The sequence below is a fragment of the Ascidiella aspersa genome, chromosome 4 (genome assembly GCF_963924565.1).
Source record: "Ascidiella aspersa chromosome 4, kaAscAspe10.2, whole genome shotgun sequence".
In the NCBI taxonomy this organism is placed as follows: Eukaryota; Metazoa; Chordata; class Ascidiacea; order Phlebobranchia; family Ascidiidae; genus Ascidiella; species Ascidiella aspersa.
The window spans coordinates 34,348,093-34,364,314 of NC_139450.1; the positions used below are offsets into that span (position 1 = coordinate 34,348,093).

General features: G+C 30.4%; 2 protein-coding genes across 2 annotated transcripts; one reads left to right on the top strand and one right to left on the bottom strand.

Moving 5' to 3' along the window:
- The first annotated feature begins 836 nt into the window (after positions 1–836).
- On the top strand, positions 837–11,262 carry LOC146157649 (uncharacterized). Its single transcript, XM_083386336.1, has 10 exons — positions 837–917; positions 1,720–1,753; positions 2,188–2,260; positions 2,436–2,512; positions 3,735–3,855; positions 4,616–4,820; positions 5,583–5,750; positions 6,993–7,106; positions 7,767–7,852; positions 9,986–11,262. The coding sequence occupies exons 2-10, from the start codon at positions 1,722–1,724 to the stop codon at positions 10,085–10,087; spliced, it is 978 nt and encodes a 325-aa protein (XP_083242462.1). The 5' UTR covers positions 837–917; positions 1,720–1,721; the 3' UTR covers positions 10,088–11,262.
- A 536-nt stretch (positions 11,263–11,798) lies between these two features.
- Positions 11,799–15,898, bottom strand: LOC146157650 (uncharacterized). The gene is made up of 7 exons (XM_083386651.1): positions 15,756–15,898; positions 14,780–14,875; positions 13,948–14,147; positions 13,230–13,392; positions 12,839–13,060; positions 12,450–12,536; positions 11,799–12,296 (listed from the first exon to the last, which is right to left on the bottom strand). The coding sequence occupies exons 1-7, from the start codon at positions 15,804–15,806 to the stop codon at positions 12,105–12,107; spliced, it is 1,011 nt and encodes a 336-aa protein (XP_083242777.1). The 5' UTR covers positions 15,807–15,898; the 3' UTR covers positions 11,799–12,104.
- Between the last annotated feature and the right edge of the window lie 324 nt (positions 15,899–16,222).

The window sequence follows — 16,222 nt, forward strand, 5'->3', positions numbered from 1 at the left end:
ATTTACGTCACAAAGGCGTTCCGCTTGAGCGACGACTGGTTTTAGGTAACCAAGTGGAAGTTAAAAAACGAAACGCCTTTTCATTTCTTTCTTTCAACTTCGCTTTTAAATATGTCGCAACTTTCAAGTTAAAAAAAATTTACGGACATAATTAATTGTAGCTTTTGGACTTTGCTTGCAGTGCCAGAAAGCTTTATCTAGGATACTTTAGCTAATGCTACACAGTTGAAGGTTCAGAAAGTTTTTGCTTGTTTTTTTTTTTTTTTTTTATTTTCAAATTTAAAGTCATATTGAGTAACATAAGATGACGTTATTGGGTTAAATGTTCTGTGGAAAACTAATGCTGCACAAAAATCCTGTTACATGTTTATTAAAGTAGCACATCTTAAATATTTGTACAAGTAATAAAATTTATAAATAAATCAACATAAAAAGGATTATCCATTATGACTTTATTGATAAAATTTTAAATATATGAAAACAAGAGTCATTTAATATTGTCAAAGTCCTAATTTTAGTCCTGCATATTTTTATTTTGTATCTAAATTTTAGAGTTAATGACTTCACAAAGAATAACTTATAGATTGGTAATTAATTGTTGTATTATTAGGGTTATTTTATCAGTCATATTTACTTTTCATAGATTAAAAGTTGATTTAGCTAAAAATACCTTGTTTTTAATATGTTTGTAGCACAATTTTTTACATGAGTTTTTCTTAAAAACGTTTACTGAGAGAATGACATGACTCAACATTTTTGTGTTGTTTATAATTTGTTTTTTAAATGACGTTTAGTGTCAAGTGTTTTTATTGTTCCATAACTGAGTTCTTGTTTTTAGTTGATTAGGATTTAGAAATTAGTTGTGTAGGACCAAAAAAACAAATGATATTTGAATAAAAACAAATTGGGGACCACAGGTAATTTATTTATATCTATATATATATTTAAGGTACTCACAGCTCGGCGCCGCTCTTTCACTTATGTATGTGAAAAGTTATGCAAAAAAAAAATAAGAATAATACCGCATACCACAACGCATATTGTTTGGGTTAGGTTGCCGGTTAGCGTTTGGGTGAGGGTGGGTTAAGTAATATTATGTTTATTATTAATAATAACTTGACCCACCCTCAACCAAACGCTAACTCGCACCCTAACCCAAACAATGTGTGTTGTGGTATGCGGCATTTGAAGAAAAAATTTTTTTTATTAATTTTTAAGTACAATAGTGAAAGAGCGCCCACAGCTCTAGGGAAATTAATATTTCATATATATTTTTTATTTATTAGAATCTGATCAATGGTAACATAAAAAAGAAAGGAAATTTAAACAATAAAATAATAAGATTGTTAACAAATCTTGTCAAATATATAAATAAGCCAGTTTTTTTTATTGTGATTGTCTACTTTAGCAATAAAGTACAGTGAACATCTAGCTAACATTTTGCACACAAAAACAGTTAACGTGATATTTACCTTGTTAACTCCATAGCTATGAAACCCACTAAACAGGATGTTCTTAAATTATAATTTGTTCTTGCAAATTAACACTTGTCTGAAATTACACTCCAAAATGTAATAGTTTAACCTACCTTCTGTTTAGATACATATATATACTTAGTTCTAGTGTGGCCCGTTTTGTAACCCTTGGAATCATAACATTTATGGCCAACATTGAGTTGTACTTAATTTCTGTTAAAACGATTCCTGCTTTATTTTGCAGGTATGGGTGGAGCAGTCGTATCAAGATTAGCAATGTAAGTACAACAATTAATTTATAAGTTAGATATGTCACAGTTATACTTAAACTTACTCCTATCTTTTCCTTATTTTAACCCATGCTATTAGATTTTACTTAGTACTAATTGGCAAAAGCGCAATGTGATTCTCTCAAGTATGTGACCATTCCTTACCTAAATTCAACGTAAAAATATTATAGTTTGTTTATATTCCAAAAAAATTAATAAAAAATGACAGAACATATTGCAAAATATTAACGGCTGTATAGACCATATATTTAGTGCTACCATACTATGTTTAATCTTGTCTTTTTTTTAAATATAGTCAATTTTTTAACTGTAGGCATTCATATATATTTAAATTACAAAACAATTAATTTGCTTTCTTTTGTTAAGATAAATATAGCTCGTTAAACTTTAAAAATATTTTTGATCGATTTGTTTTGTTGCAGTGTCAGTGGAGGCCTATTATATCCTGCATATTGCTCGTACAAGGCTGTCAAGGGAGCCAATGTTAGACAATATGTAAGTAAAACTACCAAAATATACTCTTATAAATGATTGTATGTATCTTCTTTTAACATGTAACTATATTCTCTTTATGATTTAAATGTTTTATTATAAGTTGTACTGCAAGTTAATAACAGTGTTTCTGTTAATCTTTTTAACCTAGGTTTAAGATATACTATTTGCTTTCCAGGTGCGTTGGATTATGTATTGGGTTGTGTTTGCCATTTTCAGCACCATAGAAACATTTACCGACATATTTCTAACATGGTGAGTGCTTGATAGATACTCGGTTAAATTTTAATTATGGGTGCCAGAGACTAATCATGCCTTTAAAAAGTAAGGCATTTTGTGTTAAGTATAATTTGCAAATCTTAATGTAGGACATTGAGATACGCTTTTCTTCTGATTAAACTTTAGTATATTGTTTGCAAATATTTGTAAATGTTTTTTAAACAGACCTAATAAGTTACAAAACAATAGAGTTTTTTAAATTGTACTTATTAATCTTAAATATGTTAATATAGCACTTTCAACAGTCAGTTTTAGGCAATATAGTAGTTTAATTAAACAGATTTAATAAATTACAAAAAATTAAACTTTTAAAGTCTACATATTGATCTTTAAATAGTTAAAGTAGCATTCCCGACAAGCCATTTTAGGCTACATGGTAGTTTTTGTGGCTGAGGACACCAGTGTTTAACATTACAAGCATCTCAAGTCAGAATTAATTACATGTCCCATGAGAGATGGACTTCCTATAAAGGCTTAAGGTTTAAAACCACCAAAGGATTATTAAAATCTGCCATTAAGTGGTGTCAGAATGCTATGCTGCACAACAGCTCTGTATTGACTCATTATTTAAATTACATGACCATCATTCATCAGCGGTAGACCTCTGTGTTTCAACATTTAGTTGACCATAAACTAAACATAAACATGTCTTCCAAATATTTAGCTATTTCCAATATTGCAATTAATGGTAGAACTACTATAATTGTTGTTATGATTTATATATATTCAACTATTTATTTAGAACATAAGAGGTATTCATTTAATTTTAATACAATGGGTTATTCAAATCAATAAAAATGTTGTTTTATAAGAAGTGTGCATTTCTAGAGACAATTTAACGATGCAGTATTTAAATATAATGTTTATTTTATAGACAAAAAATTGCCTGAAATATAAAAAAAAGGTTAAAATAAAACAGAATGTCAGAGTAATTGGAAAACAAATGGCAAGCAAAATTATTCAATATTAGTCGCATAAATTGTAAAGTGTAGACAATTACCCATACAGAACAGTGTTTAAAAATATGCAGTTATTTTATAGACAGAAATTGGTGAAACAGCCTTAAACACATACTGCAGTAGAGTAAGTTGCAGACAAAAGCCAAGACAAAGTATTTAATACTATCAGCATTAATTGTATAAAGTAGTTGTTTCTTAAACCGATATAGAAATTTATAATATATATTCCACATGTCTAGGTTGCCCTTCTACTACGAAGCGAAGTTGTTATTTGTCCTGTGGCTTTCAATGCCTTACACCAAAGGATCTACCTACCTTTATCGCAAGTTCATCCACCCAAGTCTAACAAAGAATGAACAGGTGTGTTTAGCATTGTTTGGTTGCCTTGTATGCAACAAATATATTTCTTAGTAATTCTACATTTTGCAATTGTAAAGTTTTTCTGTATATGCAAACTCCTTAGAGATTTAATTCAAAAATATGCTCGGTGTTCAAATTGATAGATTCATCCTGTTGGTGACATTTTGTTTAAAGTTTGAGCAACTTTTAGAATCTTAGTAAAACGCCTATAATGGTACATGTTAAACATATAAGTTTTATTCAACATCCAAAAGTATATATATTTTGCATGTCAAATATAGATTCACTTTGTTTGTCATGTCAATATAGATATGGTACTGTATTGAAAGTATTATTTTAAAAGTTATAAATAAATTATTGACATTGCAATTTGCTATCTTTCAAATGTAGCTAAAATTAAGTAATATGCTGTAAATGTTCTAAATAAATATTAAGATATAGTTGGAGGTTGCTGTTACACATAGAATGAATATCAAAGCCCATACAAAAAGAGTATTTTTTGTGTTGCGAATAAATCTATATCCATTTGTCAACATTTTTAACATCGCCTTAAAAAAGAGATATTTTAGTCTTTTAAAATGTTACCTACTTCTATGTGGTTTGATATTCATTCTACATCTCAGTAAAACTTCCAACTTTTAAGCTCCCCTTGTTATCTTGAAAATTCGGTTAATTTGTGGTTTTGTTTTTTAAGTTTATTTACAAACTAAAGTTAACACTCAAATTTTAGCAAACATTCAACTCCACGTTTTTTTCATAGGAGATCGACCTGTTTCTTGAAAGTGCAAAGGACAAGGGTTACCAGACGATGGTCACTGTTGGAACTCGTGGATTTAATTTGGCGGCCAACGCTGTAGTGACAGCTGCTGTGAAGAGCCAGGCTGTTGTCACCGATAAGCTGCGAAGTTACAGCACCATGGACCTCACTCAGCTGGACAACAACAACCAAATACACACCCAGACAAGTAGGTTTTATTTGGATGTGTACAATATGTAGAGATATGGTCCATTACGCTAGCTAAAACATTTACATAAAATAAACTTTGTCATATTTTTTTAAACAATAAGGGTGTTTTGGAATCTGTAAAAAATGTAAAATTACATACCATTGCTTCAGCAATAGCATTTACATAAAACAAACTTTGTCATACTTATTTTCCAACAAGGAAGGTATTTTTTTCTTCATTATTTTGAAAACATGTAAAGATATGGACCATTACATTCCTAGTAAGAACATTAACATACTAATAAAACCTATATTGTGACATGCAGTCGTATTTTATTGTGCCTAGAGCAGTGGTTCTCAAGGTCAACCATGTGGAAATATATGGTCTTTTGAAACAACGACGGACCCCTCTTAAAGTTTAAAACACTGTACAATGATTACTCTTAACATTCAGTTTAGCCACTCAAACCAACATTAGTTTGTGTACAGAACCTGCCAAAAGAATAATTATTATTAAGAGAGTTTGATACGAAAATTATTCACTTGACTGAAATAAATTTCTACAAAATGTATAAATAACTTCCTATAAAAATATAAGCCTATGTTGTGCAGACCACTTCAAACCTTTTCACCCCAGTTTTAGAACAAATGGCCCAGACAGTTCTACTATGCCAAGCATTGCCTGCCAACAGTTTCCTAATATGACATTTTGTCTATCAAACAAGATTTATGTTTAAAATACCACAAGTTGATTGATAGCAAACTTTCCTTATGCATTCAGTGGGTAACCCAGCGGTGGTGAGGGAAATGAACCAACGCAACGCTGCAACGACCCCCATATTGTCAATGGACCCAGGGACTTTACCCGATGGGGCTGAACCAAGATTGACAGCACAATTTAAATCCTACTCTATGATGAACCTCAGCGACTCAACATTGGAATCACCTGGTGAGTGGTTTTAGTGATTTTTTTACAGATATTGTTGATTTATTTTACAAAAACATTTTCGATGAAGTTCTACAATTTAAACAGTTTTATCACATTTGAAATTACTTTTGACTAATAGCACTTGCTACTTATAGAACTTCGATAATGAAATTTCTATGTGTTTAACAATTCTTATATAAGCTTATCTGAGATAAAAAGAAAGTTGTTGTACATTTTTCACATAAAATCTCGGCGAATTTGCACGCTTTTTCAACAAAAGTGCAATTTGAGTAAATTTTGATTCCAATCATCTATGGTAACCAAAACATTGTTATTTTGTAGGATTTTTAAATATATTACCTTTAGTATAGTACCCAATGTTTACATCACTATTGTCTAAAATTATTGTCCTAAAGACCCCTGTCCATCGACTTAAGCATTTTTAGGTTTAAAACAAATTTGGGCGATTTGCACAATGTTATTTGCTTGAAAGCAGAATGTTGCCTGTGCATGTTGTAAACAATTTAATGAAACACTGGTCACTGCTTTTGTTATTGCAATTCTTTATTTAAACACCTTATGTATGTTTTATTAAAATTGCAAACTTGGATGAAGGTTTGATAAAAAAGAGTGGTACGTAAATCGTGTTCGTTGTTTGTTAGAAAGAGTAACTGTTTTTTTTTTTTTTTGTGTTGTTTCTAAATTTTATGCAAAGTTGTACCGCCGTGATATTATTTTTGTTAAATAGTTGTATAACGCTTAGTATGACTCACTTGTAATATTTTGTCATACTTTAAAGTGGGCGGTTTATACCGTTTCTGTTTTTATTTCTGATCTCCTATATTAACGATAAGCACAACATGAAGTTGGTGCTTATAAATATCTTCATAATCTTTTTGTAAGCCATGAGAGGCTTTGATAAACAGAATAGTTGTAAAAAAAAACATACAAATGTATTAGTTAGGTTCATTTTTTGATTTTATTAATACAAGATGAATAAATAACTTAGCTGGGTATATATTATGTTAAAAACTTGCGCAAAAATAGTTTCTAATTGATTTTTTTATATTTGCAAGTTGCTCTTGTTTATAGACTTATCAGTCCAATAACACAACATATAGTAGTTTAATACAGTGATACCTACTTCTTTGTTGCCTTTATGGTTTCGTATGGCTTGTATTTTGTATGCGAGCTGTCCACTACTATTCAAGATTAATCTCTAAAATTTTTATGAACTCGTAACATAAAGTTGTTCATTTTTAGCTTCAGTGTTGGAAGATATTGCGGATTACGACGAGGATATTGAGTTTACTTCGGCGCCTCCAACGCACACCACTGACGACATGCAAATAACAAGGAGGACTAACTATGCAGAAGGTTTGACATCTCATACTTTACCCAACATTTAACTAAATGAATAAATATTTTGGGTAAAATGCTCAAATATAGGCCAAGTCTAGGCTAGTTCAGCATGATATAAATATAAAATTTATTTGATATCTTGGTATCTTTTATTTTGATTCACATCAAAAAAAGATGAGTGCATTGAAAAAAGGATTGAAACAAGATTGAGTAAATTGGCATCATCTTAATTGATATGTTTCGATACGAACTTGTATCATCATCAGTTAAATATAATGTTGATTTACTCAACTGCTTTAGCTTTGCCATTTATTTTAAGCTACATACAGACTGTGCAACCTTAAATCTTTGATAAAATACTTAAATTTTGCCTAGTTCAGAATTATATAACTATGAAAAACCATTGTATCATAAAATACAGAAAGATTAATTCAACTTAAAATATATACCCCGTCAATATTTCTTACAATTTTGCTGTGTATATTCTAAAAAGCATCTATTGCACCTTAAGCTTGAATGCTTTGTTATTTTTGTAATCACTACAAATTATTTTTACATTTGCTTTCATCAATTATTCCTCTTGATTACAAAAAACTTCTTTTTATCGGAATGAACTGCATTTAATTGATTTAATCTCGAACGGATTTCACATTTCTTGCTTGCTTCTGTGTTTAGAGGCTGTACCCCAGCCTGGCTTTAGTCGCGATCGCTATTTAACGATGCCAAGAAAGAAAAAGAGCTCAAAAAGTAAAACTAAACAGGTAAAACCATTTCACTTTTATGCACCTTTATATGTAAGTGCTTAATTAAAGCTTTAGTCAAAGACCAGACCATACTTGTGTTAAAAAGCTTTCAGTAAAAACACAAAAGTGAAATAAGTGAAAAGTCAAATGCCAAGACACCCAAGTTTTTAGGTATGTAAGTTCTACATTATTTACAGCAGTGGTTCTCAACCTTTTTGTACCCGTGGCCCCTTTTTGATGCCGTCAAATAGTTGCAGACCCCTAACATTTTCTGGTGTAATACAGTATGTGCATTTAGTTCTTTTTAATAAATCAGTATATCTGCGTAGGGCACTGTATGCTAAGTAAAGTATCAGAAAACACCAAATTGCTTTATTATGACACGTTTATCTCAATGTGATTTCTGCTGCTGCATCTACGAAGCAAGTCTTGAAATGCGTGGTCGCGTTTTTGACAATGCTAGACGCATGTCATCTTTGCGAATGATAGCATAAATTTAAACCAAAATCCTGTACCTGTCAACTGTTGTAATGCTTCCTTTCATTTTACAATCTATTTGTGTTATATCACAATGGAAGTGTTACGTCATACTCAATACGATTTACAACAAGGTACAATGTGATTTTATCACTTATCAAGAATGTGATTAAGCATATATCCCAGCTTTAATTAATTTAATAAAGATATATTTTGAAGTTTTTGCGGACCCCCGGTTGAGAACCACTGATCTACAGAGCACTATAAACTATTTAAAAAAAGAAAAAAAATCAATCTTTTAAACTTTAAATAAGTAATGTAAAATTTATCTATATTTTACATAAAATCCTATTTTTTGGTCAACTTTTTGTTTACTATGTGTTGAATCATTCTACTAGTCAGAAAATATTTTTTTAATTTACAATATTTGGTTTTGTTTAGTTTCCTTAGAGTATTTTATTTTGATAACAGCATGGACATTCTGATGAAGAATGAATAACACTGTAGAAAGGGTATTTAAATGTGTAGAAAGTTGTGTTTGGTGTCAAATGTGGCTAGAAATCGTAGTTTGGTTCAGGGTTAGCAATTTGTTTTAGTGTTAATGTTCGATCTTTTAAAAAAATTCAATTTATTAAAATGTAATTGTGGTGTAACAGTAACCCGGGTAAAAAATACATGGGCTAGTGAGTGTGACACAAAAAAAGTATTTTTTTTATGTTTTTAACTTTCCTAATAATTAACCTTGTTTCAAAATTCATGTAGCTACTTACTTTAAATTCTTCAAAATTATTTTATATTTATTTAATTCCCCTTGGGAGTGAGTCAAATCATTTCATTTTTTTTCTTGCTTTCAAATCAATGGTACTTTTTTCTTGTAAAGCCATTCTAAAAAATTTTGACTTTTAATGTACCCAGCATTGGGAATTTCATTAATTTATATTTACTTCTGTAATAAAAATTTAAATCAATCACTGTAGTTTTTTAAAAACACAATTACATCTGTCCGGTAAAAAAATCTGGTAATTATTAGAAGCATTTTATCCACGCAATTGAGTTTGAAAAGCAGATTAATTGTGGAACGACTTTAAAAAATTACAACTTTGCAACCCGTAGTTTAAGAATCTTTGTTTAAATCAATATATCTACTGTTCAACTGCCACTACTATTCAAGTACTTAAGCTCAATATATTGATTCTTCTAACACATCAAGAGCTCTTTAATCCTTTCATGAATCCTTTGCACTCGATTTCTATTCAATATTTTCTGGCTTAAGCATATGATTAATTACTTTTAAATAAATACTGACTGTTGTCTTGTGACTTGTGTTATTCAAATCTTTTTTAAGACAGAATAAAAATATTAAAGCCCATACAGAAGTAGGTATCATTTTGAACGTTTCGAATAACTCTTTATACATTTTCAACATAGAGAGAAGTCACAGATGGTAAGTGTTATTCGAAACGTTCAAAATGCTTTCTACTTCTGTATGGGCTTTGATATTCTTATTACGTCTTACTACAACCTCCAACCATTATGCTCCAAAATATTTTTTAGTTATACAACTTGAAAAGCCCAAGACAATGTTAAAGGCTTTGTTACTGTTGATATAATTTGTGTTTGTTTGTTTGAAAACACAGCAGCACTACTTGAATATTTTCCCGTTCTTCTGATCAGATACCTCCATTACCGACGACCACTGACACAAATAAAGAGGTTCGCAGATCAAAAAGAAAATCAAAAACAAACAAAGGAAACTACGATGAGAAATCAGACTGAAAGAAATAATTACAAATGCTTTTTCTTTCTATCAACTAATGTGTTGGAACAAATGTTGCAAGTTTTATATTTCTATTTTTCTGTTCTCATTTGAAGAAACTTAAACTGATGGAGTTTTAAGCTAATGTCAAATTATTGTTAAAGCCAGTTTAGGTCAAGCGACAGCAATTGTGATGATTAAAAGTACAACATGGAAATAGAATTTTGATGTGTAGAACCCTTGTTATTTTTACTAATCGTGATAAAAATAAAAAAGACAAAAAATATTTTTGGTGCTATAGTACAAAGCGCAACACCTAAAATAATGATATGAATGCCTATTTATTTGTTAATGTTGACACTGAAATATTCCATTTGAATATAAGTAATTTACCAGGTAACCTTTATTTTATTTTAATGATTGATTGCCTCAATGGACCCCCTCTTGAATGGTTGTAAATTGATAATGTTTGTGTTTGATACAGCATACTACGATAGTAAATCAGCAATTCATAAATATGTAGCTTCGAAAAAATAAGCTTAAATTATGAGACAGTTGTGTAAGTTGTGTTGGACTTCCTCATGTTGTTTAAAAGAAGCAAAATGCACTTGAACAGTCATTATTTTGGTGACAAAAATCCTTGTTAAAATGTAATTTGTATGGTAAACAAGTTTTTTGAATTGTTAAAAAACATTGCTGTTTTGTGCAGATATTGTTTTTATAATTTTTGTTTATGTCTAATTTGAATGCAGATCTAAATTTTTAAATGTTGACTTATTTTGAAAATATATTTTCTGTATTGTGTGTAAATTGCCCTTTTTTCGTCTACTGTAGAATGTATTTTTTCCGCCAGCCAAACTGTAGATTGCAATGTTGCAATGTGTAATACTAGATGAATATCTTTCTTTGTGCATATTGAATTCATTTGTTTTTAATGCTTTTTGATGAAACAGAAACACAGCCAATGACACAATATTTCCAAAGCAAGCAACTTTGTTGACAAAGCAGCTAATTCATCAGCCACAGCGCAAACACACCCAGAAACAAATTGGCATAACGCCACAAGTGAACTAAAATTATTAGATCGTTTGCCTGATGACTTAACTCAATGATAGCCAGACTGGGCTTGGTTTTATTATATTTTGCATCACAAATAATGTGTTTTAAGTGTACAAGTTAACCAAAAACAAGAATGACTTTATTTTATTAAAGCTTATTTCACAAACCTATCACTTTAATTATACCAACCTCATTTCCCCCCAATCATTCCATGAATATATATTTGTTTCATTGCATGTCAAAAAAACTTAGAAAACATTATAGCCTATATTGAAAATCCATACACGACTTCACATGTTAATTATAAAGTTGGACAGTATTTTAAAAGTTGCCTGTTGCATTTCATTAAAACTATATTTTGCATAACAATATATCTCGTATTTTGAAACATTTTGTGAAAATGTCATATCTATAAAACTGATCATGGCATTAACACAGATTTCACCTATTTTTTCATAGATCAAAGTTGTCATGTTATGCTGTTGAGCTTTGTAAGTGACTGTCTTTTGTAAAGGCAGCCCACTGTGTGATATTTCCTTGTTTTTGCACATACTGCTTTGTGGTGTCACAATTACTGATTGTTTGATAATAAATGAGAAAATCAGCTACCTATGTTTGAATATCAACAACTATTAGATGAAAGTGGAATAATTCTATTTTATTCACGAGCGTAACAAATGCAAGTACAATTATAATGTAAAAAGATAAATTGGAAAAAAATTGTTTAGATTTTTGGGTTGCATTGGGTAAATTGTATACAATATTATTAGCAATCTCTTATTCATCTTTACGTTTTACCTAATTTGTAAAATTGAAACTAGGCATTGAAAAATTTTGAAGGAACTTTACCTAATTTACGTAAAGTGCAAGTGAGAAAAGTAAAGGCATAAATGTTCTAAAGCATCAAAAATAACCCCTGACTAGATTCAAAGTGCAGATAATCAGTTTGTGCTGCACTTTTAACAGAAACTTATTGATTTATCTAGCGGCGGTCCTTGTGTAAGTTGCATCAATCTGAATCAAATCTGGTAAAAGTGTCATCATTCGTCGCCTGTACTGGGTTGGTATTTCAGTTTGGAGTGGATTGCGCTCCAAATAAACCGTTTCAAGCTTTAAACACTTTTTAAGTTCATTAATATCTTCCCAATCATGAATGGCATTGTCATTCGCCTGAAAAATGAAACAATACATCAAAAAAGGCTATTTCGTTATAATGTAAAGTTTGTTAAGAGTTAAAAATAGTTACTTTCACTGCTTGCACGTTAACCTTATTACAAAATATGGACAAGTGCTATGCAGGCAAGTTAAGGCAACTAAACTCACCCAAAATTCGTCAAGTTCTTGCAAATGTCCAACATTTTCAATCTTTGTTATTTTGTTTCCAGCAACATCCAGGGTTCCCAGTTTTAGCTGAAAATACAAGTATACTTGTGAGCATAATACTGGTTGTAGTTAGGTGTAATAGGAACATCATACCCACACAAAATTAGGTAGCATTTTGTAAACTTTTTGATTAAATTTTAAGATAACGGCTGGAGGTTGTAGTTAAACGTAGAATGAATATCAAACCCCACACAGAAGTAGGTGGCATTTTGAAACTGAATACAGAATTTTTGGAAATGTTTAAAGTGTTACCTACTTCTAAATGGGCTTTGAGTTTTTTGTCATTTAGGAAATTGGCATATTACATAAAGTATGAAAATGATGCTTACATTTTTTTCAAGTCCCTCAATTTTAGTGATGCCATTATGGCTTAGATAGAGTTGTTCGAGGTTAACAAGAGCTTCCAGGCCTTCTATCTTTGTCAGTCTGTTGCTCATCAGTGCGAGGATTTTAAGGTTTGTTAGAGTGGAAAGATTGCCTAACGATGTTATCTTGTTCTTGCCCAAATACAACTCGGTCAAATTAGTGAGGCTTTCGAGGTTTTCAATCGTCTGAAAAAGAACAAAAACATATTTTATGACATAAAATAAAAAATAGAACTCACTATATCATTGTTTTTTAAAATGTATAAATACTGTATGATGATGCATTTTAATTAATAATTCATTTACTTTATATTGACTACTCAACATTTTTGTTACCACAAGCTTCAAAATTTACCCTTATTCTGTTGTCACCAAATTCAAGCATGGTTATTTGCGTAAGATGTCCAACATTCTGAATCCTTGTTATTTTATTTGATACAAAGTAAAGCTTCTTAAGTTTAACTAAAGTATCAAGACCTTCAATTGTTCGAATCACGTTAAACGATAGATCAAGACTCCTGCAAAAATCACAATATGTTTTAGAATCTGTTTTCAAAGAGCTAAAGCAACATTCGAAGCATTTAAAATGCTACTTCTGTATGGTCTTTTGATATTTTTACTACAACCTCTAACCATTATGCTCTAAAGTTGCTTAGTTTAACCACAGTAAACAATATATTAACGATCAAAAGAAAAAGAAATATATAAGACAGTTTAATAATTGGAAGCCAGCCGTATTATTTTCAAGAACATTTGGGTGGTAACTGTGTGTCAATATTGCAATACATTGCTGAAGTGTTAAATAATTGATCACGAAGGATCCTTAAAAGTGGGTTAAGTTTGATAGTATCTTGAAGTTGACTCTGCAGCCAAACTTATTGATTGTACCACTGGAAACTAAAATGCTAAAAAAACTTTGTCAAAAAAATGGTTGGAGCTTTTAGTGAATGTTAAAATGAATAAAAATATATTTGAAATGTTTAAAATGTTAGCTAGTTATATATGGGCTTTGATATTTACAATATACCTAAAAAAAACAATATTGTTAATATAATACAACTTGTCCGACTTACTCCAAAAGCACAAGAGCTTCTAAATTCTCAATTTTCTTTAGTTTATTGTCGTAAAGGTCAAGGTTTGTAATGGCGGGTGCTAAACCATCGAGACATTCAATCTTTTTGATGTAGTTGTTGCGCAAACAAAGTTCTTCCGTTTTGGTTAACCTCTCAAATCCAACAAGACTTCCAATCCGACTGTGTTCCAAATCAATGCACTGGTAAAAATAGTAAAGAAATAAGTTTACATTGTCCAAAACATTGTTCAAAAAACTAACACTTTTTATAAGTGAGGTTTGAATATACTTCTGTCACATTAGCTGATGATGATACAAGTGTGCATTAAAACGACATTTTTAAGATGATATTGATTTTACTCTACTGATTTGGCTTGAAAACTTATTGTCAAACTAAATTGTTCAAAAAGTTTAGTAAATTGTTACACTTGCAGCCAAATAAATAACAATCTAGATCAGTAGTCACCAATAAATATTTTCATAAAGGATAACTGTAATAACTGGTGACGATGGCCAACATTTTGTATAAAAAACTTTCATGACTTAACTAATTTAAACAAAACAATTGTCAAAAAATAAAGAGGTAAAATTTATAAAATTGTTCCTTTGTTTAAAATTTTATTTGACCAACATTTGCATTATTAATCGAGCAATAACTGCATTTTAACTTTAACATGACAGTTTAGCATGGGCTTCAAGAATAGTCATACTTCCGTGCCCCTGATCTTAATAATAAGGGTGTTAAAAATGTCTGAAAGTGAAACCACAGGCATTTTTATTTGATAAGTTTTTCTTGTATGTAATTTTGTGCAACAAATTACCAATTAAATAACCTCAGCCTCTGGATCCAGCATCGTACTTGGGTCGAACTTTTCATCAACATCATCTTGTTTCTCATTTTTTTCATCATCAGAAACTTCAACAACTTCCTAAAAATAAAATTTATACGATTGCCAAAACAACATCAAATATATATATGTCAAAACTAAAAGGTGTAGAAAGATTTATTGTGCTATATTCGTAAAAATAAACTTAGGTTACTTAACTGAGTTTAAGACAGAAGAAAATTGGAAAAAATAACAAAAATTGGTTAATAACACATTTTAAACATCAGAAAGACCTTAAAAATAGTAAAATGAGTTTTTTTTAATCTCATGGCTGTCCTAATTTCTTATCTTATTATAAAGATCAAAAACACTATCATCTACTGAAATCTCAAACTTTCGCATCAAGAGGTTTTGGATTCAATATATAGCCATGAATTTAAAGTTGGAAATATGTTCGGAACTAGTTTAAAATCCTACCACGTCATTCAAACAATTATTATATTGTTACAACGCACAATATTTTGGTTAGGGTGTTGGTTATAGCGTTTGAGTGAGGGTGGTACAAGTATTATTATAGTTATTCGCCCATTTTTCAATTTTGACGACAAGTTTCGTCGTACCTGTATTTCATTACGGCAAAAAAGGTGGCAGCATTGTAGATCAGCGCCATAATATGTGCTACAGTACGGGGCGCTCTTTCACTATTGTACATAAAAATTAATAAAATTTTTTTTTTCTTTAAATGCCGCATACCACAACGCATATTGTTTGGGTTAGGGTGCGGGTTAGCGTTTGGTTGAGGGTGGGTGAAGTTATTATTAATAATAAATATAATATTACTTGACCCACCCTCACCCAAACCCGCACCCTAACCCAAACAATATCCGTTGTGGTATGCGGTATTACTATTATTTTTTTTTTTTGCATAACTTTTCACGTACAATAGTGAAAGAGCGCTCAGTACGGCGTTATTTTAAATTACCTTTGGTTGTTCTTCACTGCATTCAACCTCGTTGTTTGTTGCTTCAGACATTTTTAAATTACGTACTTTAATGAGACGCGAATCTGTTCAAGAAATGGCCAATATCTTAACTTTACAATTAAACTTCTGCAAATGTTTTTTTATTTAAGATCAAAAACAAATTCAGGATACTACTTCACGCTTGACTAATCAAGCATGTTTGTTGTCAAGCTCGTCATAAAATACTTAAACGCCGAAAATTGTTGTTTTTACTTTTTAAAAACATAAGGAAAACAAACTTTCAAAACTATCTTGCAATGTAAATGCTTAAGCCTTAACATGAACTTTAAATGTAAACCACTTTTACAAGTAATACTTTTTGGCTTCTCAAGAAAAACATGAAACTTGAAACGTGAAACGTCCAAAAAAGTATTTTTTAGGGCTCAATTTCAAAAATGGCGATTTTAAATATTTTTACAAAGCAAAAA

Excerpts from the sequence above, each read along its gene's own strand:
- LOC146157649 (XM_083386336.1), top strand. The coding sequence starts at position 1,722 with ATGGGTGGAGCAGTCGTATCAAGATTAGCAAT. Across the intron at positions 3,856-4,615 it reads GTCTAACAAAGAATGAACAG|GAGATCGACCTGTTTCTTGA; the intron begins GTGTGTTTAGCA and ends TTTTTTTCATAG. Across the intron at positions 7,107-7,766 it reads GAGGACTAACTATGCAGAAG|AGGCTGTACCCCAGCCTGGC; the intron begins GTTTGACATCTC and ends TTCTGTGTTTAG.
- LOC146157650 (XM_083386651.1), bottom strand. The coding sequence starts at position 15,806 with ATGTCTGAAGCAACAAACAACGAGGTTGAATGCAGTGAAGAACAACCA. Across the intron at positions 12,537-12,838 it reads TTGAGGGACTTGAAAAAAAT|CTAAAACTGGGAACCCTGGA; the intron begins GTAAGCATCATT and ends TTGTATTTTCAG. Across the intron at positions 12,297-12,449 it reads AAGAACTTGACGAATTTTGG|GCGAATGACAATGCCATTCA; the intron begins GTGAGTTTAGTT and ends TTCATTTTTCAG.